The following is a 27,114-nucleotide window of genomic DNA, read 5'->3' as shown; positions in this document are numbered from 1 at the left end:
TTTGTAGAAAAGTAAGGCTTGACAGAACAGATGTTGAACTCACATTACAGCTCACTGTGCCGCCTCTTCATACCCCATGTTGCATGTAAGGGGGAAAATCCTTAATTATTACATATATTTGGGCACAAGATGTTACCCTTGCAAAATACTATCATCTCCACCAACAGAAAGTAGATTGAGTGCAGTAAGTGGAAAATTGCCTATTTAGAAATTAGCAAAAGCCAGTAACAAAAAAAAAAAAAAAGACTTCACACACTAAACTATCTTTACAGTAAGTCAATGCTTGCAAATGCTCTGGAGCCTCCTTTCAGCCCCGAGGTGCTGCTGAGACGTTTCCGTTGCGCACGTTTGTCCGCGCATCCTTTCACAATCTTCAGCACTTGATTGTTTCATGCCCTGTGCTGCCTTTAGAAGGCGTCCAGCCAGGGCTGGGCAGATGGAAGAAACAAAACCAGAAGCAAGCACCTCAGCTGCAGTTCTGTCTGCTGCTGTCTCTACTAGTAGCCTGTTAGTTCTGCTCTTCATTCTTCAGTTTCAGAACAATTCAAAACAGATTTTCTTCTTCTACAACTGCCTTCAAGCAAGCAGTGATCACGCAGCATCCCCACCGGGACGTCAGCGCTATCAGAGCCTCTGCAGCCAAGCGGGCAGGATCACCTGCAGGTGCCCAGTGCACCTTGAGATCAGGTACAATGTTTGACAAAGTCGGAAGGTTAAAGATCCCTTTTCTCTGCCAGTGTACAAGAATCTGCATGCAGCTGCTAAATACACAGGCACAAAGGAGAGCAGGTATTACAATGTAAATACTTTGAGCTAGGTGAAAGTTACTTCCGAGAAGCTGCAAGTGAGGAATACATTTGTGTAATACAAGGTACTGCTACAAAGAAGGCTAAAGTACTGAAAAAGTGGTCCAATACTGTGCATTTTTTTTCTCCCAGAGGAGCTCAGCACAACTGAGCTGCGGTACGTTCGCATTTCCTTGCATTCCTCTTCCCGTGACTGAGCAGTCTTCTGCCACGAAGCCTGTTGAGCACTAAGAGCAGGGTGTGCAGTACCCAGTGTATCCTCTCGGGTCTGCAGCAGATACAACACTGATGCACCAAGGAAGGAAGTAGGGAATGTTTCAATACAGTTATTAATTGTGCAGTGCATCCACACAGATTGTTACTGGTGCTGCTGGACTCCCACAGTGCAGGTAAGGAAAGGAACCTGAAAATGCTTCAGTTCCAGCTAAATCCTCAAATTATTTCAGGGAAAGGTAGTCCTGTCCACAAGGTGGTTTTCTGTCTCCTAGGAAATTTTCAACTTCTTTCAAAACATATCTTTCTCCTATTTTGGGATGTATGAATAGCGTGTCTATGTTTTTAGAATAATCTCCTTCACATAAGGAGGGAAATTCTAAGTCTTCACAGAAGCAAGACAGTTCTAAGTCTACTTTGATGAACTCAGTCATATTGGTCAGTTCAGTCCAATACCTTGGAATTTGGCTGTCTCGGTGCACACAAAGTAAGTCCTTAGTTCTCCTTTGCCTTTGACATTAATGAGTCCCCTACATTCACATGAATATCCCAATTCCTGTAGTATTTTACTTGTTTCTTCTGTGACCTTTGGGTAAAAAGAATTAGAAACTCTTGTGAAATGCTATTATTCTTTAAAAAACAAACACATACCACACACACATGGCCAATTAGGAAAAAAAAAAAAATACATGGACATTCCAAAGCTCTTGGGTGTACCTGGATTTTGCCAAGCTCTCCCGTAGTCTCCATTCTGCTGGCGACATTAACTGTGTTGCCCCAGATATCATACTGAGGTTTCCGGGCACCAATCACACCAGCAATCACTGGGCCATGATTTATCCCTGTATAAATAAAAGCACGTTTAATTACTGAAGTACAAAATCACATGATATCTAGCTTCATTATTTCATTATTAGCCACAAATCGAAACCTTCCGAGAAAGAGAGAGGGGGAAAGAGAGGGGGGGGGGGGGAGGGAGAGAGAGAGAGGGGGGGGGGGAAAGAGAGAGAGAAAGAGAGAGAGAAAAAATAAAAGAGGCACAGAAGTGACTCATTTATTGCAAAATAGGAAGTCCAAGAAAAAGCTAGGGCAGAGTCCACTGCAATGCAAAATTCTTCCTTTTCTACTTTTAATATATGGAAATACATGTCTGAACAATTACAATACTGTCTTCAGCCAGCAGTTAATAGCAGGGTACCTCTCTCTGCATCCAGATCCATAGTTTTCTCCAATTTCATCCAGGTCTAATATTGCTTTTCCTTTTTCCAGTGATTTCTGATCACTAATCTCTAAGTGACATTCCTGAAAAAGTCTGGCATTCTTAAAAAGCTGGACTATCCCACAACACTTTCAGCTAGTCAGCAGCTTACAGGGATCCAAATGCAGTGTTCGGTGGTGGGAAAGGCTCCGTGGTGCTCAGCAATCCAGTGAACCCATCCAGTTGATTTCTCATTTTTACGGAACCGCAGAGGTCAAACCGCACTTACCGATGCGCAGGCGGAAGTTGTTGAAGGAGTGTCGGTTGATGCCATCCAGTTTGCTCATCAAGGCAATTCCATATTCCACCATAATCCCAATGTGAGCGTGCTGCCTCTCCTTATCCTAGGCAGACCAGAGCACATATTAATGACTGAACACTACCACACTGACTTGTATCACCCTGCTATTCCACAGGCTTTTCCAAACCAGAACTGCTAATGAATAAGGTACATGTTTTTAAGGATGAGGCCACACTACAGAAATACCCAGTTCAACTAACACAATATGTGGATTAAAAAAAAAAAAAAACACACAGGTTCAGCAGAAGTGACTAGAAGGCCAGCACGATATAGCTGACCTTTATGATCACAATTTTGTGCCTCTCCCCTTGTCCTCAGATTTAATGTAAATGCTTGGTACATACAACACATGGACACATCCCAATGCCGCTCACAGCCCTGCCGCAGTGAAGGTAAAGCCTGAGCTGAGAAACTGATTTTAATTCTTCTAAGTTATAGAATGTTTCAAATTCAGACCTAACATGTAGCACTTCAGGATTTTCTTTTTGTGCCAGTTCTCAGACATAACAGCTTCTTGTCAAAGTCTGAGCTGGCCTTTTCTTCGGCAGGCATCCTCCGACCACCGGGTTATTGACTCTTGTTATGCATCTAGGAATGCTAAGCTACTGGAAAAAATATGCTGGGCTTACAGGTCTAATGTCTGATGAGGAGGGAAAAAAAAAAAAAGAGAGAAAATAGAAGACACTAATTGGATGTGAGACCCTCTTCCCATCTTCATCCACGCTTCAGAAAGTCACTCCTGGTAGCTCCCTGTTGTTGTTATCATCTCGTCACGTTTGGTTATCGCACTGGAGAGCCCCCCAAACCTACCTGGTTACCCTCCTGGCCAGGGGTGACGCTGAGGCCGGCTGCTGCCATGTAGGTGCTTCCAATGGTCTTGATTTTTTCAACACCGCTAAATTTAGGTTTTAACAGCAGCTGTTCAAAGGGGAGTTGACACACATCAATGCCACGTTTCAGTTTTAACCAGAAATCTTGTACTCTCTGCAATGAGCAGCGAGCATCTTTAGGAATACCATCGTTAATCACATCAGTGCTGGACAAGAAAGCACTGAGGAGCTGCTCTACCAGCTCATAGCAGAAATGAAACAAGTTCTGAAATTCAGGTCTTTCAAACCACACTGCTAATGCGTTAAATGATATAATTAAAAAACCTTGTCAGTTGGGAATATACTTTACTTCCAACGTTGCACGGCTGAGCTCAGAGGATTAGTTCAGCCTAACGCCTTTTTACTCCCCCAATGCTCACAGATCCAGCAAAACATTTTATTTGTAGTAAATACATAACATAGCCCGTTTTTGCCAGAAGCTTAATTACCTCATCAAAATCAGCAATGATTTCATTTAACAGCCGCAAGCATTCCAGGCCTTCTTTATTGACATCACATTCAGTATAAAACACCTTAAAATCTGGTACTGATGCAAACATGACACAGACACAGTCGTAAGACTGATGATACCAGTCCTGCAGGAACATAATATATTGACACATTTTCAGCAGTTACCTTCCACCAGAACTGATGAAAACTATCATTGCTTGCTACCACTAATCAAATTACATTTTTTCCATGAAATTATCCCATAGCACAATGTAAAGTAATGAACTTTATAAAGTATTTTCTTTTAAATCAGGAGTGATAACATAGGTGATTTGCTACAGAAAAGCCAAGTTATCCATGTATCTCAAAATTCTTATCTGGACAGAAATTTGCAGTATTTATTCTGCTGCAGTGCTGGCATAATAATGATTCTTCTGGGATATCTGTCTTATCAATTAACGTTTCCCATTGGGGTTGTAACTCAGGAAATATTATCTGGTCCTTTAACTAACTTATTTTAGAAAGAAAGCCTATCCACTCTAGTAAAATATGGACTTTGCAAAGCAGTAAGCCCGTCCTAAGTAACTGCCAAACTCAAACTCACTCCCAAAGCTGAATATCTAATTCCTAGAACAGATTTCAGAGATTGACAATAAAGATGATATGTCCTGGATGCCGTGCGGGTACAAGATTCCTGGGTTTTTTGTTTGGTTGTTTTTAAGATTTTGAATGCAAACAAGATACCTGTGTGCAGAATCTTCCAGTATTCTCTGTGCCTGGTGTTAGAGAAGTTCAATCTACTGTCCCTCACATAGCAGAGATCAGACATACCTCATTTCGTTTTTCCCCAATGAAATAGGCAGCAACATGTGCTGGAAGAACATTCTCCAGCAAAAGCCTGTTAACATTCTCCATCGTTTCAAACTGTTCATGTTCTTTTTTAAACTTATTCTTCCAAAGACAATCTAGTCGGCAATAATAGTCAATCTGGAAAATAAATATTTAAATTAAATCCATATATCACCTCACTGAAGAAGTGTTAAATTATTCAAAATAAGAATAGGAGCAATAAGGTTTCTTCAAGCCATTTTGAATGTGATAGTTATAGAGACTGCTTCAAGAATGAAGGTTAGAAAAATGCAAAGGAATCAGCATGAACGAATGCCACTCAGGTCACTTCAGGCGTGTTTACAAGTCTGACATTTTAATAATGTAGTGATTATTTTTATCTTGAATTACTGCCTGGATTAGAGGATGAAAAATCTAAGTTCTGCTTTCCAATTTCTGGAGTTCCATTAGAGAGGAAAATCGGAGAGTTCCTGCCCTTCCACAGTAAGCATTTCTGCATTGACTTCAACTAAGTAAAATAATAAAGAATTTAGAAGTACATATAAATTTCTTGAACAATTTAAATTAACAATTCTTTTGCATTTTGCTTAAATATACCTGCAGCAAGTAAAAATGAGCTAAACTATTGCTTTTTAAATACCTACCTGTTTTGCAAGTAGAATTAGGGTTACATAAAACAGAACCAGATATAAATTAGTCATTATTCCCGGGTCTTTCATGAAAAACCTGAAAACAAGAAAGCAACACCAAATCATTTGGATCCTTAAGAAAACTCCACATCAGGAGTTTTTATTTTCCAACTTAAGGAAAAATTTATTCACAGTGAGGGTGACAGAGCACTGGAACAGGCTGCCCAGAGAGGTTGTGGAGTCTCCTTCTCTGGAGATCTTCAAAACCCGCTTGGACGCAGTCCTGTGCCACGTGCTTTAGGTGACCCTGTGTGTGCAGGGGGGTTGAACTGGGTGACATATAGAGGTCCCTTCTGACCTTAAACATTCTGGGATTCTGTGATTCTATGATCATTCGGGGTGGGCTAGAGCAGGAGGAGGTGCCTTCGCTCAGAACCAGCAGCACTGGCATCAGCTCCTTGTGCCAGAGGCTCTCTGGCAAAAAAGGTCCTACCCTGACCATGAGAAAGGACCACCATTCAGTGCAGCACCTGAGCTGCACCAAACACGGACAGAAATGCCCCTCAAACCTCGCTAAGCAACTAGCGTAGTGGCCATTCGAGTAGACACGAAGCATCTTTATTCCCACTGAACTAAGGTCTAAGGTTCCTCCCACACTGTTTCTGCAGAAATAGTCAGCAAAACCTTGAACTACTTTCTTATTCGTGAAAGGCTGTTCTCCATGCTTTAAAAGATCAACACTCTTAAAAGGTTGAGGTTTTTCCCATTCCTTCTTAGTAGAAGCCTCAGTGTAAGCTCAGGTTCTAGATATCTCTGAAGCCTTTATTTCATGCTTTTTTTTTCTTAAAAAATAATTCAAAAAAAAGCTATTTTTCTTAATTCCTTTTTTTTTCTTAAGGTGATAGCAGTCTAATATGATTTCTGTGTCATTAACTTTACAAAAGGCTCTGTAATGCTTTTTGACTTCTGTGATTTTTCTCTTTCAAAAATCCAAAATTTCACAAAAACCTGTGCCTCCGTCAGTGGAACTCTATTGTGTATTATAAAAAGCTTGGCAGGTACCTGGTGTCATTCACAGAGACGCTCATGTGAATATGCTGAAGGGTATTAAAAATGATGAGGTAAATGGTCACAGCAATGGACAGCAGAAGAACTTTGAGTTCGAAGCTCATTTGGAGGAACACGGAGCAAGCAATGAATGCTAATATGCAGCAGTAAGTGTAATACTGTAAAAGAATAATTTAAAGAGCAGTTGCATAATTCAGGCTTTACACATAACAGACCTTCAAAGAGTAGGAAAGGCTCGAAATTCATTACCAACATCATTTAAATACAAGAAAGATAATTTAGTTGATAATACAATTGAACTTTAAGAGTTGCACTAAGAAAGATTTACTGACTTCTTTTAGTTCACCATTTTTTAAAAAAATGGTTAAAGAGAAAAAAGGGGATTTAAACAACAAATAATCGAGGCAAACACAACCAATACCAGGTAAAAATGGAAGAATGCTGAGCAGGGGACTTATCTTCAGAAAACTATTTATTTAAAGTTGAAGACTGACTTAAGGCAGCTTTGTAGTGCAGGGACTGGGCGGTGAGCCGGGTCCTGCCGGGACGGAGCTGCCCGCGCAGCCCCAGGGAGCCGCGACAGCCCCGCGCCCCGGGGCGGCCTCCCCCCGCACCCTCACAGGGCTCTCTGCTACTGAGGCTAACAAAGACTTTCCTAGAAGGTCGGATGTTGGGGCGGTGGCTGAGGGGTTAAGGGGGCTGCTCCGTGCACCGCGGCCGCAGGGTGACAAGGCCGAGCTCGTGCTGGGCACCGCGGCCGGTGGCGGCGTCTGCTCTGCTCCCACGTTATCCCACACCTTCACCCAGAAGGGAACAGAGCGCCACGCCACAGAGCCCAGGGAGGTTCTTAGTAAACTCTTAACGTTTCTGCAGAAATTAATGAAATGAGCAATTTATAGGGTAAACTAGGAATCAGAGCATATTATATAAGGAATTGTACCAATTCCATCATCCTAAAGGCTGTGAATCTACTTTCAGAGGTAGCAAACGCTCCCATTCTCAATTCAATCCCTGAAACAGAAACAGTCACGTAGAGAACTCCAACAGGTCTACGTGCCATTTCTCAGGACGCCCAAGAGTATCAACAAAGTAGCTCTCACCTCTGAAACATGACCCTAAACATCACCCTGTTCTACTGCTTTTTCCTCAACCTTCTAGATGAACTTTTCTGTCTGAAATTTCCAAAAAGGGTGAGATGCAAAGCAATTCATCACAGCAAAGGCAACTGGAACCTTTTGATATTATGAAAAACATCTATGCTCTCAAATACTTAAAAGCAAGAGGCGGAAAAAAAAAAAAAGAAAAAAAAAAAAAAGAAAAACTGCCAGGTATCAATACTACACACAGTACTCAAAGACTTGGGTTTGAAATTTGGAAAACATATATTTTTACTACTTACAGTTTCCTCGATGCAGTATTCAGCTGTATTCCCAAAAGGCTGGTTTGCAAACATGCAAGAACAGAAATAATCAGGTGAGTAAAATAAGCATCATGTATGTGCAGCTTTCACTTGGCAAATGGCCCTGAATGACAAGGTCCTCTCACAACCTCCTGCACATGTTGTTAAAAACGTAACCAGCACGAGCAGCTGGGGGCCCGGGGACACAGGAGCACCCCAAACATCTGAATGGTCTCAGAACAGAATGGATAAACTTTGACATTAAAGAAGTAAAAACTGAAAACCTCACAAACAATCATTTTCTAGGCTAAATACATGCTTAAATAGATACTAACTATTATTTAGAAGAGAGTTCAATTTTTAATAGATAGCTCTGTTTTTCCCTTAAGATAGCCAACTAAAAAAAAATACAGGAGTATGAACAAGAATTAAGCTTTTCTATACTAGCATTAAAACAAAAGATCAGTATAAACTGAATACAGCATAAACTGAGTTGTTTTGTATTAATTTTCTCAAAACACCGGACTTTAAGAGGTGCTGAGTAACTAAATCAAGACTTAAGCTGCATCCATGAGTAGTCCAGACTTCTGAAAGATCTCTAAAAGTTACACAGCAAAACCACAGCTAATGATAGCAGATATTATGAGAAGTACCAAAACTGCCTTGTGGAAGGAGTAGATTTTTCTATGTTCAATGATTTTAAAATTCTATCTTTATTAAAAAATGAATATAAAAGATAGAAAGATATGAAAATGCCATTATTCAACATTTATATACTCCCTCCAAGATGAAAGCACTCTCAGAAGGCAGTGCTCTACTCACAGAGGTGGTGGCATACAGGAGGTTTGATGCAGTAGCGTTTGCTGGGTTGCTTCCTTCAGTAGTCTGTTTTGTTGGGAAGAAAAAAACCAGATTGGCTGGTTAGCAGGTAGTCATTTATTTAAGGTTTGTTCTCCATATATTGTACAACGAGTCATGGCATGGTTGCCCTTTCAGCACCACTGCAATACAGATGTTAAAACACCACGAAGTCCCATATAGCTTTATCATACATACATGCACGCGCAAGGAATGAGACGAAGGGAAAATTGCTGTGTGTTCTCTTACTTTTTAATTCAGAGGGAAGTTAACACTATGCCCAAGCTAATCTATCAGCAATTGGGCACAAACATGTGGTTCTAGCAGCTCTCCCAGCTCAGGGCTGCTGCTCCAGTGTTTCCTTTCGGGCTGGCTCTGGCAGGGCCCACACGATGCCCCACGAGTCAGTGCCAAGAGCCCAGCCAGCAGACGAGCCCCTAGCAGCAGAATCACCGTGATCCTCTCGCAGCAGAATCACCGTGATCCTTGGGAATGCACTTCCCGGGATCGCAGCCGGCACACGGGCTAGGAAGGCTGCCCCTTTCAGCGGCAGGTAGCCCTGACAGGTTTAACCCATAGCACACAATCTGACATAAAGCTTATTTTTTAAAAAAGGAAACAAAAAGAGTTGTCTTGAGCACGAAGTTCCTCCAGGGGGGTCTCTTTTTCAGACATAGGGACCCACATGTAACCAGTACTCAGACTGCAGCTAAGGGGAGGCCACGATGCCAACCCTGCGGGACCAGGAGCCCAGCTAACCCTACACAGCCCAGCAGCAACCACGGCACGTCCTCTCGTCAACCCACTCGGGTGGCAATCAGGCATGAGAAAAGGCAGCTAAAAGCAGAGCACTCAATAAAAAGAGCACAGGAAGTGGCTCCGACTATGGAGCTAAAATAAATTCACAGAATGAAGATAAAACGATTACTTACCAAGTTAAAAACAGCTATAATGAGCAAGGCACTGATGGTGATGAACGCTAAAGGAAGCCTAAGCAAAGGCATCGTTTCCACCGTCTCCGAGAGAGCACACAGACGATGCAAGAAAGGCCACTGCTCTGAGCAGCATTTCTGGGAACAAAATTGATTTATTTCAATAAGAAGGATAACAGACTTTTACAAATGGTAAGAAATATTTATGTGTATAAAAATACTTTGTCCCTTATACAAGAGAAAGTTAAGACTCTGTGCAGTGAAGATTTAGAGCACAGTTAATACGACTGAGGCATTTTAGTCTTTACATGGCTCGAATTTGGCTCTGTAAGAGGAAGCTCTTCCAGCACCAATTTCCCTGAGAGGCTGTAGCTGCTCTGCAACAAGGCAAGGGCAGAACCTTCTCGAAAGACTTTGAGAACTCAGTCCTGCCCTTGCTCTGCCACAGAACAGATCTGAGGAGCTTATGGACATCCCTGAAGTCCCTTCCTCTCACCTCCCCCACTGCCAGCGATTGCTTGGGCTAAGAAGGACTACTTTACACAGTTAAACTCTACATCACTGTAGACTGTTTTATTTATTTATATTTAAGCAGTAATTGCATGCATTTAATAATGTAAGGCAAAGATAATCCAAATGCAAAGTGTCCTAATTGATGTAATGGTACATTTGGAGTCCTACCTAACAGCTATGGAATTGCTCCCAATAAATTATTCATACATTTGTAATTTCCATGGGACTTTATCAATTATTATAACCCTGTATTCATATTTCTTTTGATTTTAATATTGGTTCCAGTGTAGAAAATCACAGAATTTACAACCAAAAATATTACAGACAAACATTTTAAAACTCTGAGAAATTTGTCTTACAAAAACAAAACAAAACAAAAAACCCACCTGCAGAAGCACATGTTAACAGCTTCCTCCTCCCTCCTACTGCCTATTCTAGAATCCATATAACACTGAAGTAGCACATACAAGTTCTACTAAGAATTTTCAAACATGAGTATCTGAAGTTCAGCATCTAAATCTCTCTTTTGGCCAATGAAATATTCTGGTAAGATGTCAAGTTCCTCAACCTCTCCTTGAAATTAATAGTTTGATTTATCATTCTAAAATAAAGACTTTGTTGCCATCCATTCAGTTTTGAGAACAGGAAAACCGTTACTTACCATCCATTTCTCAGCAAAACACACCAACAAAATAAGTGCAATTATGATTGCGACAACGCCAAAGGAAATCCCCAGTTTTGCAGTTCTAAACAGAAAAAAGCAGCATTAAACAACACGGTATTAAATGAAAATGTATCTCAAGCTGCATTTCATCAGGCTAGCTAATACTTGCTAAGAAGCTTCTTAAGAATTAAAGAAAATTGTTCTTACAGTGCTGAACAATGACAACCTTGCTACAGGGTATTTTTGTTCTGTTGCACAAATACAACTTTAAGATTTTTCACCCCTTCACTGGCAGTTTGCACCATTACGCCAAGGGTAACTCTGTAGAAATTTACTCTAACAGCCATGAAAAACAAATATTCCATAAAGCAGCTTTCTCAGGGGTGAGAGTTGAGGCTGCAAGTTCCCTCAGTGTGGGAATCACTGAGCACACTTTATTTACCTAATCTCATTTTCTCAAGCAGTCAAACATGATGTTGAAGAAATATTTCTACTTGCTTTTCATACTAGTGCCTGGGCTTTTAGGCCAGCACACAAATGCACTTTTTTCATTAAAGGGTAGATTATAATTAAGAAACATGCACTTCTTATACCTAAACGTTCAGAAACTCCAAAAGACCTAAGAAGTTTCTTGCACATTAGCGTTTTACATAATCCACAGCTTAAGTTAAAATATAAATATTAAAATACAGACACTTACTTTGGCATTATAAAGATCTGTATCAAAAATATACAGAGGAACACAAAACTGGCACACACGAAGTAACTCTTCAGCTTTAGAATAGGAATAGTGCGATACTGAAAAGCAGATTAAAATAATCTTAGGGGGTTTTGTTTGTTTGTTTTTAACTCTATTTCATTTACATGAAAATTTACATAGAATTCATTTACATAGAAAATATGTTTACACATATATGTTCATTTACACATTAAATTCAAATACATAAATTAAAAGAGAGCTAACAAAACCAACCATCAAATAATACCACGTGAACAGGGGCTGCCAGCAAGAACAGCCCAGTCCAAAGGGGCTATTTCAAACCTGGCGGGAAATTGGCTGCAGAGCACTGTGTAAATGAGGCCTTCACAGCCACGCTGAATCAAAACCCTTATTAAAAGTACATGCACACAGATAAGGGTGAACACGTATATGATTAATTTTCTGTGCTGTGCCATCCCGGACACAAAGGACAACGTTATTCCGAGTTGCTGGCAGCTAAGGCTGCCTGAGCTCCTGCCAGCTCCCCTGCTGCATGGGCCTGAGCGCAGAGTAGGGGCAGCCTCATGCAGCGCCAGGACAGGGCCTGGCAGGGACTCACGAATATTGAGCTCCATTTGCCACCAGTTACCGGAGACCTCCGGGGCTCTCCAGGCACCTCAGGATCCAAGGCAAGAACCAAAACAGACTTACAAAGGTATTCATCCTTACGCTGCAATAAAGTGCCACTCAAAGGTCACCAGAAACAATTGCTTTGCTCTTACCAACCTCTTTTTCAAGTGCAGGTTCTGCAAAAATGAGGGAGAATCCGCAGAAGTCATCGGATTTGCCACACCAGGGGCTGCAGTGCAAGAGAGAGGCAGTTCAGAAGCGCCCGCAGCGGAGGACCGAATTTATGAAGAAATAAATTTTGCATCTAGATCTAAAACTGAAACTGCAGATTATTCCTGAAGAAAAGCAGCATCAAGAAAACATAAAATAGTGCATACTTGGTTGAACTGAGTCCCTCAATGGTTGACATCATTTCATCATAAATATCTTCCTCTATCCTTCCCTTCTGAGATGAATTCCTAGGAATAATACAAAGCCCATGTCAGAAATGACATTCAGAAACAAGAGATCCCTCTGAGATATAACTCCTATTTATCTATACTTCTTATATACAAAATTTAAGTACAGTGAAATTATGAAACATGTTTACCTCATTTAAACAAAGCTTTTTGATCATTGCAAGCATCCTAAAAAATATTAAAATCACAGCAGGCTCTTTGCAAAATCAGAAAAAAAGACACTTCAAATATCTTTATTATAAATTGAAGTCAAATACATTATGTCAAACATACATTAACTATAGCAAAACTCTGACAGAGAAACAAGCAAGCCAATAAGAGATACTCTTTCTAGTGCTGATCATGAAAATCTGAAAAAGCAAAGACAAAGCTATCAATTTCTCAGTTTTTCCATGCTGTTTCACAGCTATTTCACTACCTTATAAAAACATAGACTACAAGTGCTCATAATGCTAAAAGGACAACAAACTCAGGAATGAAAAGGGAGGTATTTGAGCCACTTTGACAACAAATGGTCACTGACTCAAAACCATAATTGCTAAGGAATCACGTCGGGGCCTGGGAACCTGAAATGAGCCAACAGAAACACTTTGTGCTGCAGGGAGCCTGCAAAAGCCTTTTAGCGCTAAGTATCTGTAAGTCCCATATTTCTAAGGCATGGGGCTGTTTCATAACTTCATTAAAACGGTACCTGCACCAAGGAACGCAGGTACCTCCTTGCACCAAGGGGTGCAGTATCTATTTATAGATACAGCAGCAATTCTTGATTACACTACCTTAACACACATCGATAACACTAACTAAAGATAAAATATATCTTGTAAGATACAATAAATACTACAAGTAAATATATATTACTTGTATTGTAGCATATTTATTTTACTCCCTAATACTGCAAACAAAAAAAAGGCATCTTATCAGTAATAAAATTGAAAGCTGAGGTAACACACACGGTTACAGAATAAACATGACTGCTACTTGGACCTTCCTGCTTGCCTGCTCCCCTCCAGCCTGCTCTCCCGAGCTCTGCTCCGTCCTGCTAGGGACTGGCCAGCGAGAGGGATCCTGCCTGAGCGAGGGGCTGAGAACAGGGAGCAGGGAAGCTCCTTTCAGGAACTGCCACTCCTACCAAATGACAACTGAGAGGCTTGTTAAAAGCTCAAGGATTTAGCTTAGTTTAACCTTAATAGTTTAACAGCTACCAGAGTCATTAATCAACCAAAAAGTGACATGCTTACAGTACATTCAACTGGAAAAGCAGCTTAAGATTATATGTTAAAAGGATGAAAGTACTGGACAAACCTATCTGAAGTCCTCTGACGCCCAGTGGAACACAAAGGTATTTCCTAAACCAAACAAGGAATTAAGAATAAGTTACTTTCATACTCTTAACTGTAGACCACAATCGAAAATGAAGCAGCAGCCAAAATCATTTTTATTCACAAAAGTTCAGAACCATTCTCAAATACAAAACGGTCATAAGAATCAACCTTTTCTGCTTTGACAAGTTTGCATTTTCTGACAAACAGCTGTTAGTACATAACTGAACAGGTCTGACATCACTTGCTTTCCTCCACGCAGTGAAATAGCTAAGATCAGAGCAGATCAGCAGCAGAGACAAGTAAATTGGAAACCATGTGTACAAAAGTGAATGCAGGGATACTTCATTTTAAAATCTACTGCTGTTGTCTGGTCACAGAGGTAAGCAGAGCCTTGCTTAGGAGCTCAGGAGCGCACCTGAGAGGAAACACATCCCCTCCCAGCTCCCAGAAAATGCAGACTGAAGGAGAAACGAGTTTAACTGCTTATTGGCAAAATCCTGGCATAGACGGTGCATGTGGAGGGACTGTTTCTTTTCTAAACGTTTTAAATAATTGTTGAATGCACCCAGAGGCTGGGATAAATTAGCTTTTTTCAAAAAAGCCCTGAAGCAACCAGGACCTAAGGATGGAAAAACGTCCAAAAAAAGTACAGTTTCAAAGTTTGACTTAGAGAATTTACCACTGTGCTGGAGTAAATGGCAGTAGCATGCTGGATACTAGCAGAGTTTGAATGCTGTAATCTAACTTCTGACAGGAATAATCATTGCACGGTTGCCTTTTTATTTGTCTGTACTTAACGCATCACTGTTTATGTACACTTAAATAAGGGCAAAACATCATCTACAAAAACATCGCAGGCATCAGGTCGTAGACACTCAAAGAATGGTTTGCAGCTGTGAGATGAGCACCCTCCCGGCCAGCCTCACCTTCCTCCGCCGCCCCTGCGAGGCAGAGGAGTCGCTGCTCACGCTTTCCCGGTGGTTCAGGTGGGCGAAGGGCCTGGCTGCTCCCCAGGACTCCAGGTACCGCGTCATCCGCACGGACGCTCGCATCTTCAGCCCATCGTTAACTCTTGTTTTAGGGAGATGATTATTTGACACACACTGTTTGGACTAGGAGAAAAAGATACTCATTTACAAAGCAGAACAGGATAAAAACTACATACAAATGAAGCTCTGTTAACTGCTTAACAAGTAGTTTTAGGGATAAAACTGCCTACCTATTTAGTAGGACTCTAACCATGTATCAGCAATGCATCAGCCATCCATGCTTCCTGCATCTCATTTAATTAATCTGATCTCAAGCAAATCATGACTTGATGAATTTGCCTTAACTGCCTTTACAAGTCTTTGCTTGTAAAGCTGTGCAGCTCTCAAGCTTCTGGTTGATTTATGATGATGCAGGAGATCCCAGGATCTTATAAGCACAGTTTCCTTGAAGTCAGCACAACTGCAGGGAGGTACAGATCCTAACTCCTGAGCTAGGGGGGATCAAAACAGTGATTAGGAGAAGGCCCTGCAAATGACAGACTCGGCCTTAGATTGTATCTGGGTCACAAGTGAGCAGCCAGGCACTACTCATGCAGCAACACCACTTTGGAAGCTTCTGCATTGAAGATAACTGTATGAGCCACAGATACTTACGTATGTGTATACACACACACACACACATACTGTATACACGCACACACACAAAAACAAGTTTAAAAACCATATACATACCCTTGGATCGATCACCAAGTAGGTTTTGATGTTCATGGACTCAAGGTAAGGATCCCTCAGGTGCCCGTTCCCCTCCTCTACCTCATAGGCTTTGCCTAGGTGATTTAACGTTGCTTCAGTGATGTGCACACGACTGCGAAGGGAAAACAACAGGAGACCCAAACATTTACAGAAAGGTCAGATTAAGCATTTCATTTACATTTCAATGGCTACTGCTGACATTTTTTGTGCTTTTCAGCCACCTTGAGCTTTGGCAGCCAAAATCTTGCCAGTGTTTAAAACCATATTAGCAACCTATCACTGCTTTTTTTCTGTTACTCTTCTTAATATTAAGTATGCCAAAAATGATTACTGGAATGAGATAGAAGCAGTATAAAATTAAAGTGAAATACAGCAAGAAGAGGACAGAAGAAATGTATATATATATGGTCAAAAGAGACCTGATGACTGACAAAGAGACAGAGACTCATCTGCAGGTTGTTTCAGATGGAAAGAGCTGCAGGGAAAGCTCACAAAACAGAAATGAGACTGTCTAAAGGGGATAACCCATGCTAGAAATGCCTGAGGAGAGGAGAGGAAGGGGTGACAGAAATAAATAAATAAATAAGAACGGTTGGAAAGGGACTGCTTTGAAGGCCTGTGTTTTCTGACGGAGCAGAGCAGCAGTGAAGAACCCTCTGCACAACCACCACTTTGGAGGCTCTGCAGCAGCCCTTCCACCCCACCGGCCCACACGGGTGTTACGGCCTCAGGACCCTCCCGCAGGGCAGCGGGTTGGCTGCGCGGGGGCAGCGGGCCGGGCTCTCGGCTCCGCCGCAGGCCGCGCACGCCCCGACGGTGCCGCGAGCTGCCCCTTGCCCCGCGGCGCCCCGCACCTCCCAGGCTGCGCACGAGCGTCACGGAGGCCCTGGTGCCTCCTGCTCGACCCGTGCATTACGGTGCTATATATGCAAATAATGTTCCAAACTGGAGAGAGGAAGAGGAGAACAAGGACACGCAGTCAATGGAAATGAAATATTTATACAGCCACAAGTTTTCCTGTGTCCTTTTAATAGCCTTTAAACTGCCTTCATTCACAGAAGTCCAAACCAGATATACTTCATATTTAAATATAAGTCTGGTACCATCTGTCCAACTGAGTGTTCTGGAAACCTCAAGCTTCTCCTGATGACAGAAACATTCCCTGACTTCCCCATGAGCAGGACTAGCTACCACTGAAAACAGGGGAACCCCAAAGGGACCCTTCTTCCAGAGGCACCCCATACCAGGGAGGCACCTTCCCTCCCGCTGAGGCTCCATCTTCCAAGAATAAAAAGTTTCCTCTTGCTATTTTTGAAGAAAAAATGGCATCCAAGTGCTAGACATGTATGGATATAATAAGCACTACAGTGCAATGTTTCAGAATAAGCAAACTTAAAACAGCTGCAACCTTTAACAGATCATCAAACATAAGCACCATGTAATGGAATAATTAAAGCTTTTAAGATGAAGCAATGATCCTGAGAATACTATATATATATATATATATATATAGCTTTGTGTTTTTTCAGAGTCATGTTTTTTGCTTTATGAACAAAAGAAACTTCACAACTCCTTATTCTTGTTTAACCCATGGAGAGTCAACACCAATTAAATACTCAGCATGCAGGGTACTGCAACTGGAACCACCCTCCAATTATTTGAGTTTGTTTCAGTCATCAATGTGAACAAATAATTTCATAATCATACCCCCTTGCAAATTTGTAGATATTCATTTTAAAATTAAAGGAATGTATCTAAAAGCTGAGCACCATATGGTATGTTCTGCTACTGCTTGGCTTCAGCTGTTGCACATCCTTGCCTCCATCCCAGGCACTGATGACAAACACAGAGGGAACACACAACCACCAGCAAGCAGAATTCCTGTTCCTTGGGCACCCCTCATCAGGCTGCATTTTTTGAATACACAGCTAATATAAAGCTAGTGTGAACACTGCAAATATGAAGCCTTGCCTCGGCCACATAGGTAGCATATCCTTCATCTAAACTAACCTATAAGGCATTATCCCCGGGCACAACACGAACAAACAAGTCAACATAAAAACACGCTGCTGAAAGCATACAGTTTTCTCAGATGAAGGGAGCACCAAGTAGGAGTCACTTGCCCCAGACTATTATTTTATAGTTAATCAAAAAAGAATCAGAAAATGTGGACATTTTAAAACTGCAGTTCACATTTTTTCCTATTTCCACCATCGCACTTCACGAATTGCCTAACAGCAGTCACAAAGGCCAGAGCCCCGCACTGTGACTCGGAACGCGCGAGGACGGAGCGAACGGGCACGACTGCCTTACCCGGGCACTCCGGCCGACTCCATGCGGTTGGCCAAGGACACGTCATGGGACCACACGTCGTACTGCCACTTGCGCAGGCCGATGACACCGCAGAGCACGTTCCCAGAGTGGATGCCAACCCTCATGTTGATGTCCACGCCGGTGGCTTCCCTCACCTGCCTGCGCAAGAGGAAGGGCAGCAGAGTTCACATCAGCGGCTGCACAACTCAGAACTGCTTATAACGGTGAAGAGAAAACTACCGCTCTGCACAGTTATTTCCTGCATCTGAAGACTCCTCAGTTTTACTGCTTTTGTACTAGTCTTCCAAATAGATTGAATTTTTCATTCATTCATTAAGGGAAAACTTAAAAAACAAACAAACAAAAAAATCTAGGCGCATGCCAAATCCTGCTCTAATACTGCTCTCAGTGAAACCCAGCTCAAACCAGCAGTTCTAAAAATCTCTGAACTGGGCTACATTTGCCATTTTAAGGTAAAAAGATTTCAAAAGTGGAGAGCTAAATTATATGTGAAATACATGTAGATTTTTATTGTAAATAAAGCTGTTTCTTGTTATTTACACATTAAGCTGTTCCCACAAATAACTTTGCTAAGCATTGTTATATACACGCTCTTTCTGCTTATGTAAAAAATAACCAAGTTGGAATGCAAAAATCCCATGACAGTATTATAATGGCCTAGCCAACATTGTTCTTCTTAATATCAACATAACTGTATTGTTTTATTGTATATCAAAGAACTGGCATTTGCCAACAAAACTGTTTTGCTAGAACATTTCAGACCAGCTGTAACAAAAATAAAAATAAAATAATGTCTTTGGCATATATTGGTCTAGAATAAGTGATTTAGCTTTCTGCCAAACAGTTACTCTAGACTTTGGCAGAAAAAAGATACAGTCTATAACTATTATGTTAAATACTACTGAATCCCTAATGTAATTTGAGGATTAATATAGTATTTAGCTCTATATACTTTCACTAAACTATACATCACTGAATATAAATGTGCCTAGGCAACTTATGTTTGGTTTTCTCTCCTTCTTCTGTAAGGCCTAAAGATATATTACAAATTAATATCATTATAGATATACTTAGAGCAAACACAAGAGACTAAAACTCTTATGACCTAAAGCATACATAATTATCATAAACTATAGCTAATAAATACATTTTAAGTGTCCTCTAATAAGAATGACTTTACTCAATAGCTTCAGAGCCTCTATACTTTAGAAAGCCTTTGGCTGCTATACTTACTTTATCGCTTCACACATATCAAGTCCCATTTTAACGCAGTTTCTGGCATGAACCGGTAAGGACACAGGTAGGCCTGACACACAGTAGTAACAGTCTCCCAAAATTTTTATTCTCATGCATTCATTCTCCTGTGAAATAAGGGTAAAGAGATTCAACAGGAAAATACAAACTGCAAGTAAGCTGATGACCCAAAGTGCCCTATATCTGGTTGAAGAAGCTGGGTCTCGAGTAATGCAGCTTGAAGCAAACCCTGCTTCTCTTTTCCTACACCCCAATGCCTGGACATTGCTGACTGGAGGGTGGAAGAAATGCTCCCTTGAAGCTTTTCTAAAAGAAAAACATCGATTCCTGACTTCATTCTTTGCAACTGGGAAATCATAAATAAAATTATAGTAATGAAGAACCACCACAGAATTTACTACCTAAAACACAAACTCGTCTCATCTGTATTTTTATTTTGCTGCTTGGTTTATTAGCAATCTAAAACTGCAAAAATTAGAACATATTTCTTATAGCCTCACAAACAGCATTGTCCCAAAACCTGCACAGAATTTAGGGAGAAATCAGGAATGGAGATTGCCAAACTGGTAGTTTTGCAGAAGGAAATGTTTTTCAGACGAGTGCAGAGGAAGCCAGCCCACAGGGCAGTCACGCTGCTGCTGGCAGCTCAGCACAAAAGCAGCAGCACCGCTCGACAGCAGCAAACTTTCTCCTGCCCTTGCAAGAGAGGATCCTGTCACCAACCCCGGCCAGGGAGGGAAAGAGGAAGAACAAAAACGACCCGGTCACACTGCCTTTTCTTCTGCACAGACATTAGGTAAGAGTTTTGACTGCAAGTGTTGCAAGAGGCTAATTCTGCCTCGGAGGCTGCTTGATGATGAGCAGAGATGACTGAATTTAGGGCAGCAGATCCTGGCTGCTGCCCGGCCAGCCCTGCTGGCCTCCAATCAACCCCCAAGCACCCTAACTTGCAGCCAGCCCCCGTTGGTGGCAGCTCCCCAAGTCATTCTCCCTCACTCAACGCCACATCCATCGCTCTCCAAGAGCGGCGCCGTCAGGCACGCGCCGCGGATGGCTCGGCACCCAGCTCAGCCCGCGACCCGGGGAGGTTCAGAGCCTCCGGGGCTCTTATACGACAGAAACGATGACTGGGAACAGGCCCCGACATGACAGAAATAGCACAGAAGGCAGGAATCTTCTCACGGCTCAACCACAGAGTTGTGAAAGTCCTTGAGTCACTAAACCCAAACATTTTTCTAAACAGTGTAATTTCTCATTACAAATCAAGAACGAAAATGTCAAATTTCGAAGCTTACTATATTTCTGTACCCGAGGAATAGTTAGAAACAATGCCCCCGTTTCTGCTTTCACAGGACATTTGTTTTAATCTCAACTTCCACTGTAACACTAACTTGTGCTAACTGAATTAATAGTCATGTCATCCTGTGGGTTCTTAATAGCAGTGCTGTTACAATACAGCTAGTACAACCCTCTTGTTTTCTGGTACTCAAGGAATTTTAGTAACAATTCAATTGACAGCAATATTATATAAAGATTAGCAATGTCACTTATTAGTCAAAAAAGTAAACTAAGTTTTTAGGCAGTTTTTAACCAGAGTTTATTTGGTCACATCCACAGTGGTTTAACTAAAACTGCTTTCTCAACATCTTGTTATATTAGTTTTACAGTTTTCCCATAGAATTTCAAACACACAGAGACACAAAAACACCATGATTTTCCAGGTCCATTAAAATTTTCTGTGCCTGGCAGAAAGTCCAGCTGCTTTTCAGTGGTGCCATTTGTCCCTACATGGGCAACAAACTGCAGCACTTACCTTTGCAATCTGATCAAACTTCCCAAAAAGTTCATTCAGCATCACTACCAACTCCTTAGGAGAGCAGTCACTGGCAAGGCGAGTAAAGCCCACAATGTCTGCATAGAGAATGCTAGGAAGGAACAAGAGGCAAAAACAGCATAACTGAAATAGGAAAATAAGTCTCCTCCACAGTCAGCTTAAATATTAAAGCCTGTTTAATAGAAAACATCTTTCCCTTCGGAAAATAACTCCAGGAAAAAAAAGGGCTTACATATTTCAACTAGTTTTAGCGTTCTGAACACATGCTGCTTTCTACCACCAAACAACAGGGAAAAAGGTTCACTATAGCCTGTAAATCTACCTCCAGATTTGAATCCCACAACAACAAACACTGATAAAAAGTATCAGTTTACATTAATATAGTTAGATCTAAAGTTTCTGCACTTACCTAACATTTTGGTGCCTTTTTACATACAGGCTGTGGAAGTTGTTGTCATGCATTTGCCTGTTATCATTGGTTTCCTTTAGTCGCTCTATGATTGCTAATTTCATTTCCATAGATATGTGAGCTGGCAAGATGGACAAAAGCAAATTTTCCTAAAAAGAGAGGAAAAAAAATTAATGATGTAAATTCTTAATATAGTGAGTTTTAAATTGCAGGATTTCAGTGTGACTGTAAGAACAAATTAAAAATTTGTTCTTTATTTAAAAAGCTTTTGAGTAACACATCACATTCTCAAAAAAAAAAATGTTTAGGTTCTCAAAAATCAAACACACTGATTTTTTAATTAAGGGTGTTGTACATTTTCTTTTTCCTTTTGTTCCTTATGACCTAAATGCTACATCTCTCTCTTACTGTGGAAAAAAAAATGCACAAAAAATCAACACTACCACAATTTTGTATTAATGAAAATTTACTTTTTCACCCATCTGTCTTCTTCAGTATTATGTTAACATGTTCTGATAAAAGCCCAGAGAGAAAAAAAAAAATATATATATATATATATATATATTCTGTAACTACGATCTGTGAGGTACTAAAACCACCTCCCCACAGCTTCCAAAGAAGGGACAATCTTCTTCATAGGGAAAAAGCGGGTACAAAGGGGTCCACAGAATTATGCCTGACAAATTACTGCACAGATGAAAGAGCTGTCCATGGAGCTGAGCACACCCACACCTCAACAAGCAGCCATGGGGGCAAGTCAGTCCCTTTCCAGCCCCTTCCTTTCACCTAGGAGCCTGTGGCAGAGGCCTGGGCGCTCTAGAGCTGCTGCTCTGCACCCTGCTTGGGCCAGCACAGGCCCAAGAGAGGTGCTCTGGTTTCAGATTGGAGACTTCTTTACAGCCATTCCTGCTTCTAGTTTCTTCTTTGTATATGACTTCAGTTTAGACTCCAAACAATACTGTAAGTTTTTAAATGACTATTTCCTCTCTTTAGTCCTTATTTTCTCCTTCTCGCAAAATAAAAATAGTTTACAAACCAAGAAAATACAGCAACAAGTAATAAGTGGAGAACTTCCCTCATGACCAGGGGAATCATGTCTTAGAAGCTATTTCTCCGGGCATTATGACACTTTCTTTTAAGTTACCTTAGGTTAGATACAGTAGTTTTTTATATTTGGCAAAAAAAAAAATAGCTAAAATAACTGCCAATCATATTCCTGTTTCAAATGCCATGTGCTTTTTTTTTGTATAGACAAACCCTGCACAGAAGAGCTTCCTCCCTTTGACTTCCTTCTTTTGTTGCAAATGGCACAACTTTTTTCTTTTTTTCCTTTTATTTCCTTTTTTTAAATAGTAGAAGACTATCACAGAGATGATACCAAGACGTTTAAAATGCATTAATCACAAACTTTATAAAATTATATAGACTTTATAAACAGAAACAAACAACACAAAAAATGAATCATTTCACTCACTTGTTGTCTCTTTTCGATCTTCAGTTTCATTCGGACCTGAATGCACTTTAATGTGTATCTATATAAGTCCCACGAAGCCACCTGCATTTGGCGTTTGTGAAATGCACCCATCAAGTTACCACAAAGAAAAATGACTGCATTGGCAAGTAACTGCACAAGAAAAAAAAAAACATTGACATACTGCAGAACAGCCACGGATAGTTCACTGGTATATTGACTACTCCCTTAAGAACGAACCACCCCAGTGCCCTTTCCAATTTTTCCCTTACCCCCTCTCTCACATGCAAATCACAGCTCCCAATTAGCCAGGATGTACAGGAGAAACAAGGTAACTTGCAAAGGGGTGGGCATTCCTACAGGAGCATGCTGAAACACAGAAAATCCTGTGCTATCCCTCAACCTTTGTTATTTGTGGATGGGTGTGTGGGACTCGGGCAGGACCCAGCCTCAGCCACTCAGACCCACACGCGCACGAGGTGCCGGGCGGTGTGGGGGGCTCCTCTGGACACGGCCGGCCCCCAGGATCTGCTGCCCCTTCTCATCCCCCTGCGCCCAGACGGAGCCAGGGAGGAGGCACCTGGAAGAGCAGGCCGGAGGGAGGAATGCAGCACAGTCTGCCCTGCGTTGCGTTACTTGGTTAACCACACCAGGCTGCTGCTTCTGCTTAGGTCAGAAAACCAGGACGCGCTAGAAACGATTACATCTTCAGTAAAAGCATGCAAACGAGCTGCGTGCCCACGCTCCTCAACCCTCCACGGGGTGCAAGTCTGGGAGCTGGCTGAACACGAGCCTTTGCCAAGAGCAAGCATTCATACAACTACATCATTACTTAACCACACAGTATTTCCTTACCTGATAGAGAACGGATTCCTTTTCTTTCGGGGAATTCTTTGGTACAACAATGCTCAGAACAATAATGTGGGAGAGGGCAGAAAGACTGCTAAGTATGACAGCATCTCTCATCCCAAAGGGGAGCATGGTATAAACTGTGAAGATTAGGAATAGGAAGAACGGCACCTTTGGAAAGAAAGAAACAAACAGGAAAACCCACATGTATTACTGGATGCCTACCAAAAATCACTACAGAATAAGGAGGAAAGCATCAATGTTCTCATTCATCTTCAGACCATACACATGAATGTTGACCTTTCAAAAATGCTATTAAAATATCAGGATGGTAGCAGTGTTAAAACCCTCGATGGCATTAGTAGTTCCAGATGCACAGAAACCCCGCTGTTTAACATGACATATCACCTGTAACTTGTTCAGTTGTCCTTGCCCTTCACCCTTAATTTAGCCATTGCAACAGAAGGTGCACTTTGTACATTATGTATCAGGAACAGCACCGTGCAAGATAGCAATATTGACTAGCATTAAATGATGCATATTTTCCAAAACATAATGGTAATAACATCACCAGATCACTTCTGTTTACTCCATTTGATAGAAGCAAAAATGCAAAGAACACATTCCAGTGCCTACAGAAGAGAACCATGGTTATTGCAGCTACCTACCTTGTAAGCTGCACAGGCTTTACAAAAAGCACAGTGGCCCACTAAACTGCTGGGGATCAGGTAGGAGCCACTAGAGCCAATCACCTAAATGCTTATTTATAGATTGCTGTTACCGTGCTTAGTCTGTACTTACAGAACCTGACAGCGTGAGCAAAAGTAAATACTGTAACAGACATATGGCAACGCTCCTGGATCAGCTCTGCTCCTCACTGCCCCTCCATACATCTGCACCCTTCAAGGAAGCCTCAGGTTTGGACTACATTAAACCTTTAGCCACTGTAACTAGTGTTTGTTTGTGACCAAAATATGTAAATCAATCGGCTCATCTTTCCTGATTAATTGTACTAAAAATAAAGTCAATCACACAACACCACAGTCACAAAAAGTTTGGAACACTATGTAATAGCTTTGGAAATACAGACATCAAACATCATATCTGCATTTAAACAGTAGTTTTGAAGTCAAAGATAGAAGTCTACGTACTTAAAAGCAACATATTTGGGATTTTCCTTTCCTAAGGTGAGATTTTAAGCTAAAAATACTGAATAGCAACTGCAAATACATGTTGCTGGATCCACGCCACAATACAAGTCAGATTTTGGTTGTTTAACAGATAATTTATAATTTTCTTTATTTGAAATAAAGGGGGGAAGAGGAGGAGTCAGTACAAGATAATAAGTCATTTTTCATTTAATTAAAAACTCTTCTGTTTACATTACCAGAGCCTAGGAGGAGTTTCCTACAGATTATGATATTTTTGGCATTGTGAAATCGCTGTCTTCTGATCAGAGATACTAAGTAATGAACTTCAGCCGCACCCAGCTATGCCAGGATGTGTCATTAATGCTTATTGTTCACTTCACCTCTCCCATCCATGTGAAAACACGCTCCCCAGGGCACGCCCAGCACACAGCCCTTGCAAATTTCTTGAACACCACATTGACCCACATAGCGAATGGGCAAAGCATGTATTACTAAAGAAAATTCTCCTGAAGATGAATTCATAATAAAGGCTTAGTTTGTCAAAACAAAAATGCATTTCATTTACAAACTGAGGGTACAACTCCTGCATGGATTCCTGCAGGTATTCAGTTTTCTCACCTGTATTACATTCTCACTGGAGTAAAGAACAAGAACGGATCATGATACAAATCAATAAAAACAAACAGGAAAAGTGAGCCTAAGTCTGAAGAAACACAAAATTATGCAGTTAAAATGTTCATAAAAAAAAAAAGAAAAAATAAAAATACAAACATGCCCATACCCATACACATTGGCTACCAGTTCCACTGAATAAACAAGAAATACCTACCTGTTCCCATGGTGGAAACTCATTTTCTTTTTCAAAAATAGACACATATCCTATGGTTACGAAGCTAATCCAAATCGTAACTCCAAATAATGTTAGCCATCTCCGAAATAAGGATCCAATACATAAAAGCAAGTATATGACTGCAAATACGACAAGAGCAGTACATACTGTAATAATGAAGGCAAGATGATTACGTGTTTCCTGCAAAAGCAAAACAAAGTGTTATATTTATTCTAATGTTCCCCTTTAGAAAAAATGGAAAAGGCATCCATACAGTTCAGAAAACAGCTGAGACTGGAATGCAGGTTAGCATATTTTGAACCTAAATAGTCTAGCTGTGGCAGCATTAATTCTTAATAATATTCACACAGAGAGAGATATCATCTCAGGAATTTATAACCAGGGAATCAACGCATGGTTTCACATATCTTACTTGAATTTGAAAAGAAAAGTTGAGAGAGGCAGAACATTTTAACTTAAGTCTATGTTATGTCCTGATCACTTTAGTAGGGATATATATTTGCTAGCACAGCTACAATTGAGCATGGAAAACACGGGAGGGGAGCACCATCCCTCCAGGAAGGGTGCGTGGCTCTGACCGGTCCAGCTCCTCTCCTCCCCATCCCTCCAAAAACACCCACAGCTACTTGACTTCAACAATACAGTTATTACACCAAGTAGCTCCAAAAAAAATATTTACACAGTAAAGTTTTCTGTGCCATTATACACATTCCTCGGCTTCTACAGCACACAGCGCAACCCAAAAGCTATACTCACATCTGTGACAAAAAGATGACGATGAGCGTAGTCCAGAAGGCGATTGCGATGAAGAGCAGCAGCAGCAGCAGCGGGTGCTGCTGGCTGGTGTAGCGGTACTTCTCGTAGAGCGGGTCTGTTATCTTGCAGTCGTCGCTCTCGTTAAAGAAGTATTTACCCTTCGCTGGCATTTTATCCCCACCTGGCTGCTACTTTTCACTCGATCCCCGGTGAACACAGTAGGACACAGCTGAAGCTCCTTCTTCAGAGTGCACCTGTGTGTTTCCTGTGCAGCTCCTGCAGTCTTCAGCCACGGCGAGTGACCCGCGTGCTGGGCTTTTACTGCTCATGAGCATTAGCTTCTGATTTCCAATACGGCCAACGGTAGAAGAGTCACCCTCCCCAAATCCACGGGCTATTCATCACCAGCTCCATGCAACTTCCGCAGCGGCTTACACTTGTGCAGGGGGGTTTTGCCTTTTTTATTTTGCCAGCCTCTAACGCCTTCCCGTAAGCTTGAAATTCCCTTCCTGGGATGAGTTCTGTAGAGAGAGAGAGAGCATCAT

At 41.3% G+C, this 27,114-nt stretch overlaps 1 protein-coding gene across 1 annotated transcript; it reads right to left on the bottom strand.

Annotated features, from left to right (window-relative positions):
* Positions 1-1,387: 1,387 nt before the first annotated feature.
* On the bottom strand, positions 1,388-25,993 carry ADCY7 (adenylate cyclase 7). The gene is made up of 25 exons (XM_088530888.1): positions 25,793-25,993; positions 23,819-23,983; positions 22,967-23,116; positions 21,493-21,641; positions 21,063-21,174; positions 19,229-19,356; positions 17,975-18,133; positions 15,641-15,773; positions 14,846-15,031; positions 13,900-13,943; positions 12,517-12,597; positions 12,296-12,368; positions 11,510-11,607; positions 10,807-10,891; positions 9,633-9,770; positions 8,655-8,727; positions 7,843-7,895; positions 6,438-6,601; positions 5,391-5,472; positions 4,729-4,884; positions 3,897-4,043; positions 3,389-3,496; positions 2,507-2,621; positions 1,737-1,861; positions 1,388-1,605 (listed from the first exon to the last, which is right to left on the bottom strand). Exons 2-25 carry the CDS (start codon positions 23,942-23,944, stop codon positions 1,459-1,461), a joined length of 2,832 nt encoding a protein of 943 aa, XP_088387014.1. The 5' UTR covers positions 23,945-23,983; positions 25,793-25,993; the 3' UTR covers positions 1,388-1,458.
* Positions 25,994-27,114: the final 1,121 nt, after the last annotated feature.

The sequence above is a fragment of the Tinamus guttatus genome, unplaced genomic scaffold (genome assembly GCF_059628265.1).
Source record: "Tinamus guttatus ecotype Peru unplaced genomic scaffold, ASM5962826v1 Tinamus_guttatus_pri_ptg000389l, whole genome shotgun sequence".
Taxonomy (NCBI): Eukaryota; Metazoa; Chordata; class Aves; order Tinamiformes; family Tinamidae; genus Tinamus; species Tinamus guttatus.
This window is presented reverse-complemented; position numbering and strand designations above follow the sequence as displayed.

Coding starts and splice junctions, on each gene's coding strand:
- ADCY7 (XM_088530888.1), bottom strand. CDS start 23,944: ATGCTCCCCTTTGGGATGAGAGATGCTGTCATACTTAGCAGTCTTTCT. Junction 23,117..23,818: donor AGGAATCCGTTCTCTATCAG/GTAAGGAAATAC, acceptor TTTCTTGTGCAG/TTACTTGCCAATGCAGTCAT. Junction 3,497..3,896: donor TCATTGCTGATTTTGATGAG/GTAATTAAGCTT, acceptor CCCTTTGAACAG/CTGCTGTTAAAACCTAAATT.